Below are 23,077 nucleotides of genomic sequence, written 5' to 3'. Positions count from 1 at the left end.
AATACTAAAGAACCTATAAAGAGTCTTAGGTTTACAGCAGATGACGACTTAGCCCTTCTGAGAGAATTTGTTGCTTGTTGTCCTAAACCCATTGGCAGACGTTGAACAATAAAGCACTGGAAATAAGCACTTTAGCTCTTTAGTTTTAAAATACCTAGTAAACAAAACAATTTCAAAGTTTTAAATTCAAAGTTAACCGACCGATTTAATCTCTTCTAGTTTCTGAGATCCGAATGATAAGGCGCGAATTTGGGACACCCTGTAGTTTAAATAGCGGACGCGACGCGATCAGAATTCTTTCCGATCCGATAACTATAAATGAAGAGAGTTAATACCACCTCACGTAAAGGAAATAACACCTGGCCTTATTAACGTTCATGCACGCTATTCGGTTTAGCGATATCTCTCTATTACGCTGTTTATTGTTATTTTACGCAAGTTTGTTTTTGCGCACAGGAAATTTGACTCGTTTGCACATCGTCATAAAAAACAATTTTCGTACCACGAATTAGGGACAACATTTTTATCTGTATACTTATAGGATACCTAATCTGTGTTTATATCAAGTAAAAATTATTTTTAAATGGTGTTTAGTTTAAAATTCGAGAAAAAATAATTTTTTGAACATGTTTTTGTGTGTATGGAAATGTTCTATCCTCTTTTAGTCTTTCTATGTTAATTTTTGACAAGTTTTATGTCAATTTTTAGTAAACGACTTCTAGAGATTGACTTTGTCAAAATTATAATCGATTGTTATTCCCAGCTTTTTATGGACGATACCTCAAATTATGGCATATATTCCTATGTTTATACTCAATTAAGAGTATTTTTGTACGCTTTTAGAAAGCCTACAGGTCTGGATACCTGCCAAGTACACGGGGTGACGCTTGGCGTCGCGGTAGGCGTCGACTGTTGCATATCGCCTTGTCACGGGATTAATCGGGCGTCCAGACCCCGTCACTATAAATTATGGGACCTTAATTGCGACCCCCGCTTGAAAATTGGGTCAACGCAAGTGTTTATTTGGACCGTATCTCATTGCTAATAGATTTTAAAGTCATAGGCTTTAGAGTCAACGGCTATTTACATTACGAAGAGTGCCGAATTGCGAGTATCACATATTTAACGAAAATAGTTACTGAATTTAAAACTGAAGAACGGCTGGACCGATTTTAATGATACACATAAGTTTGTCCTTTTTGTTCAACAGCTTTGAACTACGCAAGCGTGAGAAGTGCTTCGCGATTAGTTGATTTATTTCATACTAACCAATAGAAGTAGTTTTCTAAGTTTCTATCTACCACGTAAATCAATTTAGCGTCTGACTATTCGCGCCTTTACTTATAAATTTAATTTTAATCTCTGACATATTTAAACAAAAACAAGAAACGGATAGATATGATGAATATCAAAAATAACAGGTTGAAATAATGCCATTACCGATAAAAAAATAATATATTATACGTTATTAATATTTAGAATTTAAAATAGTACGCGGGCAGGTGACAGCGTTCAGCGATGAAGTAGACGGATCAGATCGTTTTATTTGGTGCGTGCGCACGAAAATCCTGTTGAACGAAAAGGATAGACTTATGCAAGATTGATATTCCTATTTCTTTTCTTTTGCTTCACTTTCCACTCATTGTGTAAATGCGGTACTAGCGATATATTCTTATAGTATATTTGGGTGACATACTAGACATAACAGAAATTCTACGTAAAATCGTGACAAACGTTCAAATCTAGAAAGATATTAAAATATATACAGGGCGTCCCAGAAATAAGTGCAAGTATTTTAAGGTGTGGTAGATCTGGCCAAGAGAAACATATTATTTTTTCTTTACCATTTTTAAAATAAATTGAAAATAACCAAGTTATTTAACTCTTCAGAAGTGAACTGAATCAAGCCCTAAAAAGTAATTTTGAAGAAAATGAAAATTAAACTTTTTTAATGTCATTTAATTAAAATAAAACAAGTTGGATAAACATGCTATAGCTGCTTAATGCGAGAAGAATGACTTGATTCATAAAATGAAAGTTTACTGTAATAACGATTTTAAAAAGATCTAAAATGTACCGATTAAACTAATAATTAAGACTTTTATGGTTTTCAAAATAAATATTCCATAAATAACACCATTTTTTCGAGCATTCTGTATGTTTTCTTACTACTAAAAGTTAAAAAAAACTGTTTTGACGCAACTTAAATTCCTAGATCTATCCGATTTATTGCACTATTCTACATTTCTTGTAACCATTCCGAAGATTTAAAAAGTGTTAGAACGACCGTATGTAAATAAAAAATAGACTCGTTATGTTTTGATGCTTTCCAGGTGTTTATAACACGAACCGTTCGGGATTGTTTATTTTTGGGAAGGTGTTCAAATATTTCTCAGATGTTACGAGTGGATTTAATAAAAATATTGCTCTTGTAATGATTGTAGGAATTTTTATTTTTATCGTAAGAATTATCACAGGAGTTACTTTACTGACGTTTTAGTATGGGTATATTTATCAGAAAAATAAGTAATGCTAGAAGAGTTTTATTTGTTTTACTTTTTTAAAGTAATAATACATATTGGCAAAAGCTAGTCCATTATGAAGATTGTTATAAGTGTTATTATGGGTTATTTATTTAGTTATTGATGTACATCTTACGACGCTATAACAAGTAAGACGGTGCTATTAATGCACAAACTAATAATCATAGAATTTCATAAAATCTAACTTTGAAAGTGGTATAATCTGCTTATCAATCAAACTTACTTTTCTGACTGCAGTCAAGGGTAATAACGGACTTTTATTGTCACGTTCTCGTTCAAATTAGTTAAAAAAACAGGGAATCTACAAGCTCTTTGCTTCGGCATATTTTCCACACACAAATTTCGAGAAATGCAATTTTTAAAAAAAGGCTCTGAAAATAGGCAAAGAACGAGACTTACTCGCAAAGATTCAACAACAACACGATATTATACAAAATAATGACTGACACTAGGATAATTGTCAAATAATAAAGGACAACATTGCTGATCGCGGCGCAATGTGACCAACATAGCGATAATAAAATTCGATTTTAACTAATTTTTGCAGCTTTAATCTAAACAAAATATCTGTTATAGTCTGTGAAACGAATAACTTTGAATTTGACAGTTCCCGCGGGCTTTTCTAGTGTTAATTTTATTAGGTTAGCAACTTGCGGCCATGTTGACGCAATGCCGTCTCTAATAGAACAGCCTCGGAGCGAGATTTATGACGTCATGCTATTAATCCCATTTAGATACTAGGGGTTAATAAATATGTTGAAAAAAATAGTGTCGAATATAATCCAAAAAATTACATATAAGATATTCACAACCTAACCTAACACCACATAATGTTTACTGCAATTAATACAATTAATAAACTAATATAAACTTGTCAAAAGATGATCACATATTTTTTAAAATTATTATTCTTAACACTAAAACTATCTACATTGACTATGGCTGAAATCGTACTCCATAGTCAATGTATAGATAGTTTTAGTGTCAAGAATAATTTTAAAAATATGTGGTCATCTTTTGACAAGTTTATATTAGTTTATTAATTGCAGTAAACATTATGTGGTGTGTGGTGTGAATATTTTTAATATGTAAATTTTTGGATTATATTCGACACTAATTTTTTCATATGACACAACACTGATGAAAGCTATAATGTTAGCCGAAACGTTTTTAAACCAAATAAAAATAGTGAAAACCAAATGAAAACTTAATCAGCGTTTTTCCCGAACCTAAATCCCAAGAATATCAAAAATTTTAGAATAATTTTACATATAAAATGACAGCGATCTTTATTTCATAGCCATCGCTGACGATTTTTCTATGATATTGTATTATTTGCAAATATAATTTTTCGAACATTGATACTTGCAAAATATATGCACATATAAATTTTGTGAATGCAAATAATAATACTATTAGTAGATATTGAATGTTTTTTTTTTGTTAAATTTCAAACCCCAAAACTTAAAATATTTTCAAACCGCAAAACTTTTTTCAAACCTCAAAACTTAAAATATATTTTACATTTTACCCATTATCTTATGTACCTATTCATTATTTGTAAATTGTAAAACATTTTCTGCATTTGTATGTTCATAGTTTATTTGTCAAAGTATTTATTACTATAAATAGGTATATACAGGGTGTCCCAGAAATAAGTGCAAATATTTTAAGGGGTTGTAAATCTCGATAAAAGAAACATATTTTCTCTTCATCGTTTTTCAAATAAGTCCAATATAACGGAGTTACTTTACTTTGAAAATTTCCAAAAAAAAAAGATTTTTTGCTTAAATTTTGAGAACCACTGGATCTTTTCTGGATTTTCTTTCTTGTAAATTTAATCTACTACCTATGTTGCTATATTATCAAGAAATTATGTTTTTTAAATAAATACTAAAAAAAATTCCAAAAAAATTTTCAAAAAATTCCGAATTTTCAAAATTTTTTTTTCGCGAAAAAAACCTCATAGGCGTGTTTCTGGGGTTGAACTATACTACCAGTTAAAATATTTGCACTTATTTCTGGGACACCCTGTATATTTTATTTATTAACTGTATATTATGTATATTTCATGTAAAATATATCATTTTTAAAATACAAACCAAAAATACGAGGAATAATTATGTTTTCCATGTATTCTATAACATATTTATTAATTAATCCGTAGTATCTAACTAGCGTGACGTCATAAATCTCTCTCCGAGGCTATTCTATTAGAGACGGCATTGGTTTGATATTTAAAAATGTCAAAAGCTGATGACATTTTACTTTTGACAATTATAACATTTCGTGTTGATTTTTGCAAGAAGAGGAAGAACTGTCACTGGTTTTATTATTTTCCTTTTCTATTTCACGAAAGTAAAAAGAGTTACCTATCTGATTCGTTCAGGCACTCAATTTAAAGAATATCAGTAATTTTTTTGACAGAGGGATTTTATATTTGCCCTGTTGGTAAAAAATAACGGTCAAAATTCAAAGTTATTCATTTTATAGACTATACAATCATTTGCTCTATAAAGTAAAAGGAAGAGCTGCTCAGTATCTTAAATTATACAACAGATTTAAACATTTTTGCTAAAATTTAATTTAGTCAGGTTTATAGGCTTTAGTGTCAATTTCGACATGATTGATGACGCGCATCGGAAAACGTTTTGCGATTACCGTATGTTTCGGAATCGAAAGACAAAACTAAAATTGAGAATGTCAAAGATTTAAAAGTGACAGACGTTTTTACGATATTGTTGTATTGTCGTCGATGATGCATCTTTTATTTTTTTCGAAAAACCGATGCAAACGACGCGTACCACGACGTCTGGCGACGCGTGCTCATCTAATAAACGAAACGTCGCTTTCAAATTAGCCAGATTGGTGCCCGCGGTGGCAAAGTTCAGAGACTTCGCCGTCGTTTCCGAAATAACTCACAGTTTTCTCGCGATCCTCGTCGATGTTGGTCGGATTTTTCGGTGACTGAGTGTATTTTCGATATTTTTTACGTAATTTTTCGTGAGTTTTCGTGAAATTGTGTCAGTTTTTGTTGATTTTCATCTTAAAATCCTCCTTTTGTTCAGAGGTCGGACACTGAAACATACCGTTTTTGTTTTTTATCAATAAGGCCTTTTACAATTAAAAAAATGACGTCAAAGTAACCTAAATGTTTCTTCCAAACCTACCCTGACGTCTTTTTTTATTACACTTTTTAAGCAAGCAATTAATTTCATTATAGAGACTGTCATACTGATGAATGACTAGTATACTGTTTTTATCGATCTTTTAATCTATCTGACTTACCAAAGATTCGCATAATTCTATTATGTAGAATAATAATTGTGTTCATTTCGTTTGTTTTTTTTTCTATTAGAAATTCTTGTAGTGCTTAGAGGTTGGACTTCTTCCACACATACAATTTAAAAAAAACGATGTCGAGGTAACTTTCGAAATATTTTTCCATGCCTACTCTGACGTCTTTTTTTATTAATAATTATTATTAAGCAAAAATTTAATTTCCTTATAATAGGGACTAGTATACTGTTTTTTATTGATCTTTTGATCTATCTTACTTGTCAAAGACTCGCATAGTTCTGTTAAATGATTATTTAAAAGTAACTTCATTTGACGTTTTAATATACAGGGTGCAAGTTTTTTAAGGATCGGTAGATATGGACAAAAAAATCGTACCGTTTGATCGAAAAAAAAAATCGGCGTCAAATCAAAGAAAAATTAACTCTAATTATAGATTAAAAAAGTGTGTCCGGCACACAAATCTATTTCCAAAAAAAATATTTCTTCTTTAAATCACATCTAGGGCTTGACCTCGTCAAAATTATTATCGATTGTCACTCCCCAGCCATTTTTGACGCCGTTTTTTTCTCGATCTCATGGTATCTAGAATTTTGTACCTCTTAACTTTGTATTTATTTTTATTTTTTGAAATTTAAAAAAAAATAATAATGAATGATTGATATCAATTGAATTTAACATTAAAAATAGTTACAGAATAGTAATTTTCTTCGTAATTTTGAAGGTGTATATCTGGAAATGTTGAGATCACTCTTATTTCTATTTATAATACTATCTTAAGAAAGGAAATGCCTCAATATTTAACCATCGGGCAGTTAAATTTATGTTTATAGTCTTTTTCCGAAATAACCAGACCCCGACATGGATAAGGATGGATAATTTCCAAGTTATAAATACATGTACTAGCTTAGAACATGCTTGGCCGATGATATACAGGGTGGTCCAAACTGTATTCCGGACACTGCGGCAGCATATTCATTCAAATAAGTATCTACTCAACGTGTTTATTTTTTGTCCATAATGACATGTATTGACTATTTCCATACTAAATATCTTGAGAACGGTTGCTCGTAGAGATATTTTACGTAAAAAGTTATGGAAATGTATATTTTTCCACTCTGTAGTTTTATACAGGTACGGACGAAAAGTTATTACTCTTCAAAACAGTTAAAACACATGTAGGTGGCGCCCCCTGCAAATAGGAGTCATATTGACATAAAAATCAAATTTTTCATGTCAAAAAACTCCCAGACGCGAATTTTCATCCAAATATTGACGTTACTTCATAAATTATTTGGAAAAAATCGAAATAATTGAAACTTCTACACCCTGTATCTCCGAAACTAAGCATTTTAGGACATACATTTACACGAACTTTTTTACTTATTTTTATCTGCAGAATACACTGCCGAAGTTTTCGGAATACAGTTCGGACGACCCTGTTTCCTATACAGTGTATTCAAAAATATCTCATAATATAATTTGACTAAATTCTATTGAGTGCAGACTAGGCTTAACGTTTTACCTGTCAGTGACTAGGTCAGTTGCCTTGATTCGTGTAAACGCCCCTGTAAATAACTAAGATAGATCAAAGGCTTTTGGAACATACGGTAATTTAATATTGTTTATAGAAAAGTGTAATGCTGTAAGAATAACATAAAAGTCAGTGGAAAATCAGTTTAAAAAAAACAGTACAAAAATGTCTACTACCTCTTTCCATCATACGCCGCGGAGTAGGCAACCAGCACCACCCTTAAGGCATCGTTCTTCCTCTGGAGTACGATCCGGTACGAATTCTTACGGTAGTAGCAGACCACGTAGCGTGGGGTACTACGGTTCAAACACCAACCCTTACTCTAGTAGCAGCTCTTACAGTTCGCCCTATAGTAATGGTAGTTCTTATTCTTCGGCCCTAAACAGCTACAACCCTAGCTATGGATCCAGGTGGGGTATTTCCAGAGATATACCGGGTGTTTTGCAAAAGTTGCTTATATTTGAATTTTTTCGAGTATAAAAATAAGATTTGGTATGTTTGGTTTGGTATTTTCCAACCAAATAATGAGCAGTGCTTTCCATAAAATCAATAAAATTAAAAATATACGAAATAATATACATGTACTGATTTCTTTCGAAAATCGACAACTATGAAACTATGAACCCGTCCCGGACACAAACGGTACATTGTGAGACAGGAAATTGTAGAGAGAAACAAGCCCTATAATATAGGATACAACATTTTAATGAACAGTGCTTTCCATAAAATCAATAAAATGAAAAATATACGAAATAATATACTTGTACTGATTTCTTTCGAAAATCGACAACTATGAAACTATGATCCCTTCCCGGACACAAACGGTACATTGTGAGACAGGAAATTGTAGAGAGAAACAAGCCCTATAACATAGGATACAACATTTTAATGAACAGTGCTTTCCATAAAATCAATAAAATCAAAAATATACGAAATAATATACATGTACTAATTTCTTTCGAAAATCGACAACTATGAAACTATGATCCCTTCCCCGATACAAACGGTACTTTGTGAGACAGGAAATTGTAGAGAGAAACAAGCCCTATAACATAGGATACAACATTTTAATGAACAGTGCTTTCCATAAAATCAAAAATATACGAAATAATATACATATATAATACTGATATTTTCTGGGTATTTTTCTACTTTATTGAATAGAAATTGACATTCTTAATAGAATGACATATCATGTGTTTACAGTAACGACAATTTGACTCGAAATACCAAGCGTGGTCCAAATACCAACCCTCGTTCCATTTGAAAAAATTCAATTTATATCAGAAAAAAAAATATAGGAGTGAGCCACTTTTGAAAACACCCGGTAGAGGTAGGAAGAGCGAGCATGAATGTGTTATTATTACTTATTGATATCATGGCATAAATAAAGTATATGGATGCGCACTCGTCGAAGCTCATTCTCCCCACTTCTATATCTCTGGATATTTCTTTGTACTTCTGCTAAAACAGCTGTTTTTATAGCTACCAGAGTCCGTATTTTCAAAACGGATACAGAGGTGGCGCTGGAGGTTATGCCGGTTTGACAATTCCCGCCAAAGCGCTGTCAAATGTCAATGTACTTGCCCAAAATTATCCTAAGTCTTATGACAACAGTTACCTAAAGGTTAGAATCACTTTTGATATTTTAACTATGACCAACCTTTGATTAAAAAGATCAAGGAAGGAGCATATGAACAATCTTAAAAAACGTGTAAAAACATAACGTAGGGTGGGCTCAATAATTTGATGGTTTTGATTATTTTTAAAAAACGTCAATTAATTTGCTACATTTTACTACAAAACGTAATATGGTTGTTACCCAAAACTCCTGTTTTAATTGATTTACGAATTTACCGCCCCACGTTGGGCGCCAAAACATATAACCAGATTTATTAACTCTAAACACACACAAAACCAATTAGAATAAATAACAAATAACATAAAATAAGCTCGGAAAAGCAAAACAAATCCGCAAATTTTCAAATCGAATTCAAATGTGACAGTTGAAAGGTCAAACAGAACTGTCAAAAAATTGGAGTTCATGATGTCGATTCCTATACATGGATAGCATTTTACTCGTTCGTTAATCTTTTTATTCAAAGCTCTCAGCAGAATCATTTTGTGTAGATTTTAATTTTTTTTTGTACTTAGCACACTCTGTACCTTCTGAAAGTAAATTTAAATTGCAACTGATAGTCCTTGAACAAGCACGCTTGGTGCAGTATATGTAATAATTGAGATTGATGATATATTGCAGATGTTTGCTTTAAGTAGTTTCATGAGTGGAATCTCCAAGTTGAAAATATAATTCCAGAAAAATATGTCTGGTATAATACGTTAACTACGTTTTATAAAACGCATTTCCTATATTTGTTTGGTGTTTGTTTGTGTTTGTAAAGTTTCAACATTATACAGAGTAATGTAATGTATTTATATGACTGTAAAACTTGAAAATATCATTTGATAAAATAATCAAAAAGATTCTGCTGTTTAGTCTGGAGTTATACCATACGATCGAAAAAAAACGACGTCAGAGAGGGCTAGGAATGACAGTCGATGATAATTTTGGCGAGATCGAGCCCTATACGTTAATTTTTAGTAAGTGACATCTAGAGATTGCCCTTGGCAAAATTATCATTGATGATCTTTCCCCAGCTGTCTTTGACGCTTTTTTTCGATTATACAGTATTATTTGCAATTTATATGTTCGTTTCCTTACAAAGAACGATAATGGAAGGAGATCAAGAAGAGATCTTGCCAGAGGCAGCAGCTATAGAGAAAGATCTCTATCAAGGTCCATGGGATCACTGCCTGGAAATGGTATGGGTCCCAGGTCTACTAGTTTGACGTCATTGAACTCCGAAGGATACTTTGTAAGCCCCAACGAAAACTATAACTTGCCTATTAAATAAAATAAGTCACGATTTGATATAATAACAGTGTTTGGTTTCTTTAAATATGGGTATTTACATAGATTTGTGACTCATTAAGACACGACTTAGCTTATAACCAGGGTTTATATAACTCACTAAGAAGATAAGCTCTTAATTTGGCATATTATAGTGTTTTGTTCATTCAAAACATTAAAATATGCCAAAATGGGCATTTACGTATTTTGTGGCTCATTAAGATACGACTTAGCTAATAACCAGTTTTTATACAACTCAAGTAAAATATAATTTGCAATTTCAAGTATGATAAAACAGCGTTGTGCTCATTAAAATAGATAGTTATATTTGTTTGTGGCTCGTTAAGACAAATTTTGAAACACTTGGTAAGAAGATCGCTGGCTGACAATATTAAGAACACTATTTTTTATTAAAATATATATTTACATATTTTGTGGCTCATTAAGACTAATAATTATTTTTTTACATTTCAATTATTAGAAGATAAGCCGCAATTTTACTGATAATAAATCAGTATTTTGCTCATCTAAATATGTATTTACATATTTTTTTGTGTTTTTTTTACCATTTTGTGGCTCATTAAGACCCGATTTGACTAATCGCTCTTATTTTCACAGCTCAATTAGAAGATAAGTCGCAAAATCACTGATCATAAACCAGTATTTTGCTCATTAAAATATGCATTTAAATATCTGTGGCTCATTAAGACTAATAACTATTTTTTCACATCTCAATTAGAAGATAAGCCGCAATTTTACTGATAATAAATCAGTATTTTGCTCATTAAAATATGTATTTACATATTTTGTGGCTCATTAAGACACGATTTGACTAATCTCTCTTTTTTCGCAACTCAATTAGAAGATAAGTCGCAATTTCACCGATCATAAACCAGTATTTTGCTTATTAAAATATGCATTTAAATATTTGTGGCTCATTAAGACACAACTTGATTAATTTTTTTTTCACAACTCAATTTTTCGTTAGAATTTGAAACCTGCAATTTGACTGATTGTAGAACAGTATTTTGCTCATTAAAATATGTATTTACATATTTTAAGACACAATTTAGCCAGTAATCAGTTTTTGCTCAAGTTAATTAGTAAATTAAGTAGTACTTTGACAAAGAAAATAAAACAGTGTTTTCCTTATGATCGATTTAAAAGTGTTATGTATATAGTGTGGCTCATTAAAATATAGGTTTACGTCAAAGAGGTTAGAAGAGAGGTATTTAATGTATGTTACATAGAATTGTGGCTCATTAAGACACAGCCTACCATACTTTTCTCCAAGCAACCCATGGTATTTTTGACCCACTGTAACTTCGTTGTAGATTAAACAAGGATATTTAATGAGTCTTGCTATGTATATAATCTAAGATTTTACGTACATTTTCTAATAAATTTTATTTATGTTAGAGCGGTTCAGAACGAAGTAGCAGATCGAGAATCAGCAGCTTGGCGGACATAAGGAACGAGAACGGAGAAATAGACTACAAGAAATTGTACGAGGACCAGCTCGTGGAGAACGAGCGACTCAAAGACAAATTGAGGAAATCTGACGAAGAGTTGAGGGAAACCAAACAGACTTTAGAAAGACTCAACGTTGTTGTAAGTATTCGCAATGTTTTATAGTCTTTATAAGGAACCTTCGGTGATCGCACTCCTACTCTCTGTTTTTTTTTTCAAAACCAAGACACTTTTTTCATTCTTTGGCAAAAAATCCAGGAACGAACCAGGTAAATAAATGGATGGACGCCAAAAATAACCTTTTTTACGTTGTATTCTTTTGATTCAAGGTGAGTCGTTTTTGGCAAGCTTCCTTTGGCGTTATGTTACCCAAAATGTTTCTATGCGTAAATCTCAACAAATAGTTTACAGTTTTTGTTGGCGTCAGCATTAGATGCTATTTATGGCCGAAGTAAACTTTAAGCAGACCTAAATAATACAAAATAAGTTAAAAACCAGTTGTATTAATTTAATAAATTTCTACGAGGCATGTTTTTTAAGTAAGTACCGTTTTGGAATTAAAAAAAACGTGCAAAGATATCGCAATCATTTTATTTTTACATGAAAGCCTGTACCTTAATCTACTTTTCTACATAATTTCTGTGAATATTGAGGCACTTGTCATAACGTGGCACCAGTTTTTCAATACCCTCCTCATAAAATTCTGCCGCCTGACTGGTTAACCACTGTATCACAACTGTTTTGACTTCGTTATCGTCTTGAAGACGCTGACCGCCCAGGTGTTTCTTCAAGTGCAGGAATAAATGGTAGTCACTGGGCGCCAGATCAGGGCTGTATGGAGGATGATCTAGACTTTCCCATTTAAAAGATTTGATGAGATCTTTGGTCCGATTAGCCACATGTGGACGGGCATTGTCATGCAGCAAAACAATACCCTTACTCAACTTGCCACGTCTTTTGTTTTGGATTGCACGGCGCAGATTGTTCAATGTCTCACAATAAGATGCTGCATTGATTGTCTCATTACGAGGCAGAAACTCCACTAGCAATACTCTTTTCTGTCCCAAAAACTGTGCACATGATTTTCCGGGCAGAAATTGTTTGCTTAAACTTCACTGTTTTGGGTGATGATGAATGTCGCCATTCCATGGACTGTTGTTTCGATTCTGGTGTGACGTAGGCCACCCATGTTTCGTCACCAGTAACAATTTTGTCTAAAAATCTTCACCTTCATTGTGGTACTGCTCAAGGAAAGTCAATGCACTGCCTAAACGTTGGGTTTTGTGCAAATCCGTCAACATTTTCGGAACCCAACGTGAACACAATTTCCGGTAATTCAAGTTCTCGGTCACAATGCGATACAAAACACTACGAGAACATTGAGGAAAGTAGTCGCACAATGATAAAATTGTAAAGCGTCTGTTTTCTTTCACCTTTTCGTCCACTTTCTGCACCAAATCTTCATTAACGACCGAAGGACGCCCACCTGTTCTTCATCATGCACATTTGTGCGGCCATCTTTAAATGTTCTCACCCATTTCCTTACCATTCCATCACTCATAATGTTTTGTCCGTAAACTTCACAGATCTCACGATGAATATCGATCGGTTTTACGCCTTTAGCACTAAGAAATCGTATGACAGCCCGTACTTCACAATCGGCGGGGCTCACGATTGTCGGAGGCATCTTAAACACTTAATAAACAACGTATACAATGAAGAATCAGACTGTACTGGCGTCTGTGCATAGACAAGAGATGTAGGTAACCAGCGCGCATGCGCGGAACGCCGACCGTAGCGCTGCGGCGGCGGAATCGCAAAACGGTACTTACTTAAAAAACATGCCTCGTACATTAAAAGATGAAATCACTGTTTCTATTATGTATTTATTTTTTTATTTATTATTATATTTTCTTGTATATAGGTAGCGATCTTTAAAATATATTACTGTTTATTTAAATATGTTTTGTAGCAAATTGATCATACTCCAATATTTTGTCTGCATTATTGAAATTCCTTTCATAGACACAGGTCCAGTAGACATACATGAGATTTATTTTGTTTCTTTTTCTTTTCAGACTAGTAAAAATTCTTTATCGGAACTAGAAAAACGGGAGCGGAGAGCTATGGAACGAAAACTAAGTGAAATGGAGGAAGAACTGAAGGTAAGTATTTGTGGAGAATATGTTGAATGGAAGACAGTGCAGTGCGTGAACACATTATCTCCTGCTTAGGTTAAATATACAAAAAGATACAGCACGCCACTGCAATATATTTAGAAGTTTTCTCCGTGTAAAAAGACCAAGGTTCTTTTGACGAGTTGAAATTGAACGTTGAATTTTGTACATGTTGAAATTAAAACCATATACTCAGGTCTACAGTCTCTTGAAGCTGCGAAAAATCAAACTTCTAAATTAATGTAAAATGATGACCGTTTATGCCGCGAAAAAACGTATATTTCACACTCTTAAGGAAATCAAAATTTATAGGGAATTTCCCGTTGACCTAGAACTATGAAATTTTGCAAATAGTACGGTCTTATTCTACAAGTATAGGGACAAACCTGGAAACCATAGAATAACTAACTGAAAGAAATGAAAACTCCTATGTTAAAGCCTGGAAACACGCGCTCGACGCGATCCAAGCGGGCTACTGGCAGAACTAAAAGTTCGCGCCATATTTTTAAATGGACCTTTACTGCCAGTTCATAAGTTTTTTACTTATATTTGGTAATTTCAATCTAGATTATGAACTTATTTGTAACAAAACATTTTACAAAATAAAAGTAATGTATTTTGATACAAATAAATTAATAATCTAGGTTGAAATTATCCCTGAAATTAGAATAAAACACGAAAAATCTGTAACTTTATTATTTTATTATAACATTGTTAAAATTACATAATAACACATTCAACACTATACAAGTATATATAAAAGTTATCAGAATTTATACAATCAGTTATAAGTAATTATAAAAAAGGTTATAAATTATAAATAAATAATTCATTATATAAAAGACATATAGTTACCGTGAATATAATTTGGTATAACTTTAATCTCAACTTTAATGACCTATTCAAATAGAAACATCTTACAATTCACATTATATAATACACAAAGCCAAGGGACAAAATTGTTATTAAATCTATTCTCGATGACTCGAAGCATTTTTTTTTCAAATAAAACAGGACATATAGGGCTTATAAATAATACAAGGGTATAGAAAATATATAAATAAGTAAATACAAATATATTTTCAACCTAATGATTAATGATTATACTCGTTTAAATAAATAAATGATCTTTTTAAAATTACTTGTTTGTCTTTGCAAATTTGTATATTTAATATTTATCTAAAAGCGTACACTTACATAAATTACTGCACAACCTTTAAAATTAAGCTTTTAATATGTTATACAAATTCTTGATTCGATATAAATACACTTAAATAAAACTTTAAAATTAATGATCTTCCAAATTTCTGAGACAGCCATTTTGTTGAAAGAATTTGTTTTGATTATGAGAAATTTCATAAAAATTATCACAGGGATTAATTAATCTTATATATTAAACTACTTGGCTTTTAAATTTCACAATCCTATCGTCCAAAATACTCTAAATTCGCAAAAATCCGTAAAATATTCCCATAAAAACAAATCACAATTCACTTCCACTTCACAGAAACTGACAGACATTGCCAAATATGGAATGACGTTTATTTTTCAATTTATTTTACTGATCTAACTGATCCGGGTCACTTAGAAATTAAATTTTTATTAAATTATTTAATTATAATTGTTTCTGGCGAAAGCAACTTCATATCAATGTTTATTCATAGAGTAACAAAGCACATCACTGTTAAATTATCAACATTTTATATAAATATTTATATTTTTCAACTACTCCAATTACTCCACAGAGAATTAAACGAATTGTTAATTAAACTAACTCTGTGGATGACTTGATAAAATTATGATGAAATTAAAGTCCCTAGATGAATATCTAGGGACTTTAGATGAAATTTCTACGCAGCGCCATCTATCCCTCTACTGGCAGAAACTCCGCCGTGTTTCCAAAATTCAAATGGCAGTTTCATCCGCCTGCTGGAAACTATACCTTTATAATTAAATCATAAAAAATATAGTCTTGTCCGTTTTTTTTTAAATATTTTTGCAGGTTATTTTAAACCAGGTATGCTGTATGTTTTCCATATTTAATCTAAGGGTTCCTTAGTATTGGTCGCCATTGCGCAAATTGCAATATGCTTGATATGCGATATACATGCATTAGATATTTTTTATTGCTTGAGACTTTTTTCTACCCTTCATTTATTTTTGTAGAAGTAGAACGTATGGTGAATAATGGAGTTTATTTATTTAAAGATAGTTCATTTTCAGTTTTGTTTTTTTATACTTTATAAAGATTTTTATTTACATCATACCTGACAGGTAAAACGTTATGTGTAGACGTGGCTTTAGAAAATATTGCTGATTGTACAGGGTGGACTTTTTTTTCATTTCAACAACGCCCAATCAATATAGAGCGGGTCAAAAATGAATAATTTTAAAAATACAGGGAGTTGAAAAACTAATAAAACTAAAAATTTGCTATCTTGTTTGTAGATTAATTCTGTTATACATTGTATATCTTTTTTTAACAATACTCCTAACATATTGTTTCTCTGCTATTTCTGAGATACATATTATATATTATACTTTCCTAAATATTCTATAATATACCTATAGATTAGAAATTTCATAAAATCATTTCTTTTTTGTAAAAATAAAAATCATTAATGTCATACTTAGGTTAGGTATCATGTCAATGAATAAATTTTTTGGTGTTTTTTTTTCTTTTCAACTAAACCACTTTGAGATTGGATAGCTAGAGGTTCAAAAGAGATTTAAGTCAGATTGAAAATATTAATTTTAATATATACCGTATGATAAAAAAAAACGGCGTCAAGTTGGCCTGAAGGGGACGATTGATGATATTTCCAAGCTAACTCTGACGCCGTTTTTTTTTCGATCGTATGGTATTAATTTCATATTTCTATCTATAAAAGTCTCGTAATATATTGGTAAATATACAGGGTGCTTCATAAGTTAGTACTTTAAAGCAAAAAAAAAAAATTTTGAGGTATAGTAAAATCTTACTAGAAATCGATATATATATAGTATGGATAAATGAATAAACAAATCAAAAGAAACAAGTCTAAAAATTTTGTATAAAAATTCAACCGTCCCGATTTTTTTTGCAAATGCTTTTTACACCCTGTGTATAATAAAAATGACTAAATCAGCAAATTTATTTGATTTTATCTGGAATATTTGATAAACGCTGATAAATAAAACTGGGTTGATCTCTTTTTTCGGGCAATAGCTATCCAATCGAAACTACCGTACGGTCGACGAAAAAAAAACAGCGTCGCGGTAGCCTTCGAAACGTCGAATCGAAGGCTATCATAACACCGTTTTTTTTTTCGATCGATCGTACGCTACATCTAAGAACTACTTTTCTAGCAATTGCAAAAATTGAAAGCCGAAAACGAACGGCTAAAGGCAGACAACCGGTCTCTGACCCGTGTGATCAACAAATTGACGAATTCGGCGAGACCATAGGTAACCAACCACACACGGCCTTATCTGCGCTTGCCCGACCGCTATTCTCGGTGTTTTGTTTGTTACGTCGAGCTGTCATTCACTTTTGTCTTTTTATTCTCTCTATCTCTCTCAAAAAATTTGCCTTTTGATAAATCACAAAGTCTACCGGACGTTTTTCAGAAGTGGGTTAGCCCCATAACTTTTATTTTGTCGGTATATATGACATAAATCAGATAATATTTAAAAATAAACACGTAAAAAATAGTTTTTTTGGTGTAACCTTTGAATAAGAAGACTAAGGAAGGAGCATAATACTATCCATGTATTCATGCATGGTGGGCGGAAAAGCCACCATAAAAGCTCTCTAGGGTGGGGATCCTTGACAGTTCTGTTTGACGATTCATTTGACACATTTGAATTTGATTTGAAATTTTGTGGATTTGTCACTCTTTACGGAGCTTATTTTATGTTATTTATTATTTATTCTACTACTGATAGTTGTATAAAGGTAGTAAATCTAGATGGAAATTGTGGCAGAACTTAAATTAACAGTGACACTATCGCGATTTATCGAAAAAGACTCTAAAATAGTTGGTTGTGTAGCGTGCGGTAGATCTCGGCAAAAATTGAGTGAAATAATGGAACAACTTTTCGCTAGTAAGTGACTATATAATATACATACGTGTAGTAAACCGATCATTTATGAAATTCACTTAAATTAACTAAATTATATATTTTTCTTGCATTTTTAGCTTTTATTTATTACTTGTCAAAGATTAGATGTCAAAGAATTTAGATACGTTAATTTGACTTACCTGCTTCAGTAGCGTATCGGATGTTTGTGTTAATAAATACTTATTATAACTTATCTATTTTTATTAGAATTATATATTTTTATAACAATTTTAATAACTACCAACATTTATTCACAACGTAAAATAAAACAACAAATTATTGAGTCTACCCCACGTCTACCCTACATCATAGTTTTACATTTTTTAAATAAAATTAGAACGACACTGATAAACCGGAATTTAAGTCGGCCATATTTGAGGCCCATCGCGGCGTACCTAAGATTTTTGATATGCTCCTTCCTTAGTCTTCTTATTCAAAGGGTGTAACAAATAGTTTTTTACGCCTAAAAATAGTTTTTTACGCCTAAAATAAAATGTTATGCCTAAAAATAGTTTCTACGCCTAAAAAATAGTTTTTACGCCTAAAAAAATGTTTTTTTCGCCTGAAAATAGTTTTACGCCTAAAAAATAGATTTTTTACGCCTAAAAATAGTTTTTTTACGCCTAAAAAATAGTTTTTTACGCCTAAAAAATAGTTTTTTACGCCTAAAATAAAATGTTATGCCTAAAAATAGTTTCTACGCCTGAAAATTGTTTTTTACGCCTAAAAATAGTTTTTACGCCTAAAAATAGTTGTTACGCCTAAAAAATAGATTTTTTGTTAAAGAACGAGAGTGGTCATTAAAATATTTCATTATTCTATTCAGAATGCCATTTTCTATCGAATAAAGTAAAAAAATACCGACGGGACCATTTAAAAATTAAAAGTTGTCAGATGGCTGTCGAAAAATAACAGAAAAGAAAATGTACTTGTAATTTAAATTTGACAGATAGAGTCACTGTCAAAAAAATGATGGTTTGTCACAAGGCAAAAAAAATGTTTTGTATCTTAATTGTACACATTCATTACCGCTTGGCTGTTGTCTTGACATCTTTTTCTCACCAATGAGTGCCACAATGTTCTCATTTTTAATCTCTAACGACTCTATTTTACTGGTTTTCTCTTGTTTGAATTTTTTTTTGTTATTTTGAAAATTTTTTGGGTGTGTTTTGTTTGGAAAGTGAGCTGGTTTTTTGTTGTTTTTTCGTACTACCCTCTGCAAGATTGATGTTTTGAGGCTCTTATTACAGCTTTTTTTCCGAATATTAATTTACAGAAGTTTTTTAAAATAATATTGTCTTATGTATGGCATTGTAAAGTGCTGTCTATGCCATATTATCGAAAGAAAACGATGTTATAGTAGGCGTAGAAATAATATTTTGACTTTGAGTTTTGCTATATCCATTCGCTGAATTTTTTTTGGCATGCACAGTTGAGTGATTAGTGATTACTACTTACTAACCCAACCCTTCCTATCACTTATTATCACTTATACGTATTTCAGCGACAGATATAGTAATGTTTGAAATTAATGTTAATTCTATGCCTGCTATGACGTTCTTTTCGTTCAGTGACTTTGCATTTCATAATTATTGAAGTGAAATAGACTCAAAAGGCCATAAATGCTTTACAAAGGTGTACTTTCTACTATTTTTTAGTATTAATAGTGATGTTTTGAACGTTTTTGTTTTATTTGTGTGTATTTCACTTTTCAAAAGCTATTTTTTCAAAAACATTTTTTGTATTTTAAGTGTTTCGCATTGACGCTTTACTGATGTTTGAGTGATTGTTTCTGTGTAAATTGAAAAAGAACTCTTACAATTGCAGGTAAAAACGACGCCCTGTATAGGGTGTCCCAAATGTAGAGTGTTATATATTTTTGAGAAGCTCATAGCAAGCCAGATCATACTGTTTATAAATATACAGGGTGTTCTATTTAAGAAAACACAATTTTAGTTCATATCTTCAAAAATATTCTTTTCGTAGAATAACAGACTATGCCACTGTATTCTACGTAAAAGTTCTACAATAAACAGTTTTTACCTTCTCAAAATGGTGTACACCCTGTACAGTAATATCTGTGTGTTTATATGATTTTTCTAAGAATTAATCTGTTTAAAATGTTTTAGCTAATTTTTTTACTACTATGGTGATAGTAAGAGTTCTTATTTTGCCATATAATGATTTTAACTGAATTTTCTTTACCTTGTTTTTGTTACAGAACCTGGAAAACTTGAAAACGGAGAACCAGCGACTCAAAGACGAGAATGGCGCCCTCATACGAGTCATCAGCAAGTTGTCCAAATAGCATAGGGCCTAACCCTTCCTTCTATATGTTTGTTTACTTTTTATTTGTTGTCGATAGGTAATATTATTGCATTTTTTTCTAGAGCATCAAGGGGAGATCAGAACGAAAACTATAGGTTATGGTAAAATGCCTAAAAATGTAATTTTTACTTTTTATTTAGGTAGAAATGGAACAATTTGTTCAAGGTGATTCATTTATACATACAGGGTCTTGTTTAAATCTCTCAATATAGTCCATAAAATGAATAACTTTGAATTTTGACCGTTATTTCTTACCAACACGGCAAATATAAAATCCCTCTATCAAAAAAGTTACTGATATCCTTTAAATTGAGTGCCTGAACGAATCAGATAGGTAACTCTTTTTACTTTCGTGAAATAGAAAAGGAAAATAACAAAACAAGTGACAGTTTTTCCTCTTCTTCCAAAAATCAACACGAAATGTCATAATTATCAAAAGTAAAATGTCATCAGCTTTTGACATTTCTAAATATCAGACCAATGCCGTCTCTAATAGAACAGCCTCCAAGCGAGATTTATGACGTCACGCTAGTTAGATACTACGGATTAATAAATATGTTGTAGAATACATGGAAAACATAACTATTTCTCTTATTTTTGGTTTGTATTTTAAAATCAAAGTTTGTTTTTCAAATACAAACCAAAAATACGAGGAATAATTATGCTTCCATGTATTCTACAACATATTTATTAATCCGTAGTATCTAACTAGCGTGACGTCATAAATCTCGCTCGGAGGCTTGTTGTATTAGAGACTGCATTGCGTCAGCATGGCCGCAAGTTGCTAACCTAATAAAATAAACACTAAAAAAGCCCGCGGGAACTGTCAAATTCAAAGTTATTCATTTCACAGACTATACCATAGAATCGCCTTAAAAACTCAATGGAAATTTGGAAATGTATAAACGGTATTCACCATTTTAGAATAAGCAAAAACTTTTATAAAGAATGCATTTTTCTCAAAATGTCAACAATAAAAAAGTTTTACCTCTTGTAAAGACAATCCGGGGACATACTGTATACACGATCGAAAAAAAAACGACGTCACAGTAGCCGATTAAATCTTACATAAGTTTAGGTATTTTACGTATAATCCTAGATGCTGACTATTATATTTTTACTGTTTTTGTTTCGAAAAAAAATCTGTTGAATTCTCCCCAAATTATTATCTGTTTTTCAACACGTCCCTACACTGTATTTATTTTTTTTAGACATATATTTATCCTTAGATGTTTTTGTACATTCAAGTATTAGTTTTTTCGTACTATATATACAGGGTGACTCACGGCGATGGTAGGTTAGACGTTTATAGAGACATACAGGGTGATTTCGATTTTTACGTGGTGGCACGCACCTGCTCCAGCTATTTAAATTATTTACAGTGTTGCCGCTTCATATTAAAAGCTGAGAAATAGGTATAGGATAGCACGATAGAAAAATTATGAGAAATAGAAGTTGTTGCAAAAAATGTAATAATATACCGGGTGTTCTATTCTACTTGTTTTCAAATAAAGCAGCATCACTGTAAAGTTCAAAATGTCTTAGCTAGATGGAGCAAGTGCCTTTATGTAAAATTCTAAATTCTCAAAAAAATCATATCACCGGTTCTCCATAAACGTCTCATCTACAATCGCCATGAATCACCCTGTATACATACCATTAAACAGGGTGACCATTTTATCAGAATTCCCTCGTATATACCGGTTTAATCATACCCGTTTACAAATTCGCATATATACAGGGTGTATATAAAAGATATGTAACGAGAAACGGTTCTGATAAAAATTACCTTTAGTTATATACGTATATATTTATTATTTTTTGTTTTTTTTTTCTCTTGACTTTATGAGATTTGTTACAAGTCTTATTCATGTAGAATGTTTTCCATAGTCGGTTCACTGAGTTCTCATGGAATTTAGTTTAGTCTATACGAAGTAACAAAAAAAAACAGTGACTTATGCTTTCTTGTGATAGTTTATATATTTTTTTGTGATTTGACTTAGTTTTTTGCGTTTTTTTTTTCTTTCGCGTTAACATAGACCATGCATTTTTTTTATTTTTTAAGTTTTTTTTCTTTGGTCCAAACTGCCTACACATGAAATTATGGCCTACGAAACTTGACAGAATAAAAAAAATCAATTTTATTGATGCCAAATTTCTCTACTACTAATTAATTAATAAAAGCCAACTCGAAGAAGACTAAGAATATAATTTTTTTAACCAGTTGTAATGGTAGAAACTAAAAGTTACAGTAGATTGTCATGGTTATTAAATTTATACTTTTTCTGTAAATTTGGGAACTACTCATAGAATAACGCATTGCTGTTGCCACTAACGCAGAAATTGACAAAATCTGTAAATTTACACTTTTTCTATAAATTTACAGATTTTCTGTAAATTTACAATTTTTCTGTAAATTTACAGAAAATCTGTAATTTTTTTCAGTAAATTCTAAATTTGCACTTTTTCTGTAAATTTACACATTTCTATCAATTTACAGTTTTTCTGTAAATCTACAGTTTTTCTGTAAATTTACAGTTTTTCTGTAAATATACATTTTTTCTGTAAATTTACACTTTTTCTGTAAATTTGGGAACTACTCATAGAATAACGCATTACTGTTGCCACTAACGCAGAAATTGACAAAATCTGTAAATTTACACTTTCTATAAATTTACAGATTTTCTGTAAATTTACAATTTTCCTGTAAATT

The 23,077-nt window shown here is 31.5% G+C and overlaps 1 protein-coding gene across 5 annotated transcripts in view; it reads left to right on the top strand.

The window, feature by feature from the left end:
- The window catches only part of LOC115890036 (protein phosphatase 1 regulatory subunit 12A), a 51,500-nt gene extending 30,802 nt beyond the window's left edge, over positions 1 to 20,698 (top strand). For 2 of the 5 annotated variants that reach the window (XM_030910147.1, XM_030910144.1), the window contains 4 exons: positions 11,705 to 11,896; positions 13,834 to 13,920; positions 17,281 to 17,379; positions 20,258 to 20,698. In XM_030910147.1, coding sequence (XP_030766007.1) covers positions 11,705 to 11,896; positions 13,834 to 13,920; positions 17,281 to 17,379 — 378 coding nt within the window. In that variant the 3' untranslated portion in view covers positions 20,258 to 20,698. The remainder of the gene's footprint in view (positions 1 to 11,704; positions 11,897 to 13,833; positions 13,921 to 17,280; positions 17,380 to 20,257) is intronic. The other 3 variants (XM_030910146.1, XM_030910149.1, XM_030910145.1) reach the window with 3 other exon arrangements.
- The last annotated feature ends 2,379 nt before the right edge of the window (positions 20,699 to 23,077 follow it).

This window comes from Sitophilus oryzae, unplaced genomic scaffold (assembly GCF_002938485.1).
Source record: "Sitophilus oryzae breed Bouriz unplaced genomic scaffold, Soryzae_2.0 scaffold_85_pilon_pilon, whole genome shotgun sequence".
Taxonomy (NCBI): domain Eukaryota; kingdom Metazoa; phylum Arthropoda; class Insecta; order Coleoptera; family Curculionidae; genus Sitophilus; species Sitophilus oryzae.
The sequence above is the reverse complement of the archived record's forward strand: the minus strand, read 5'-3'. Positions and strand labels throughout refer to the sequence as shown.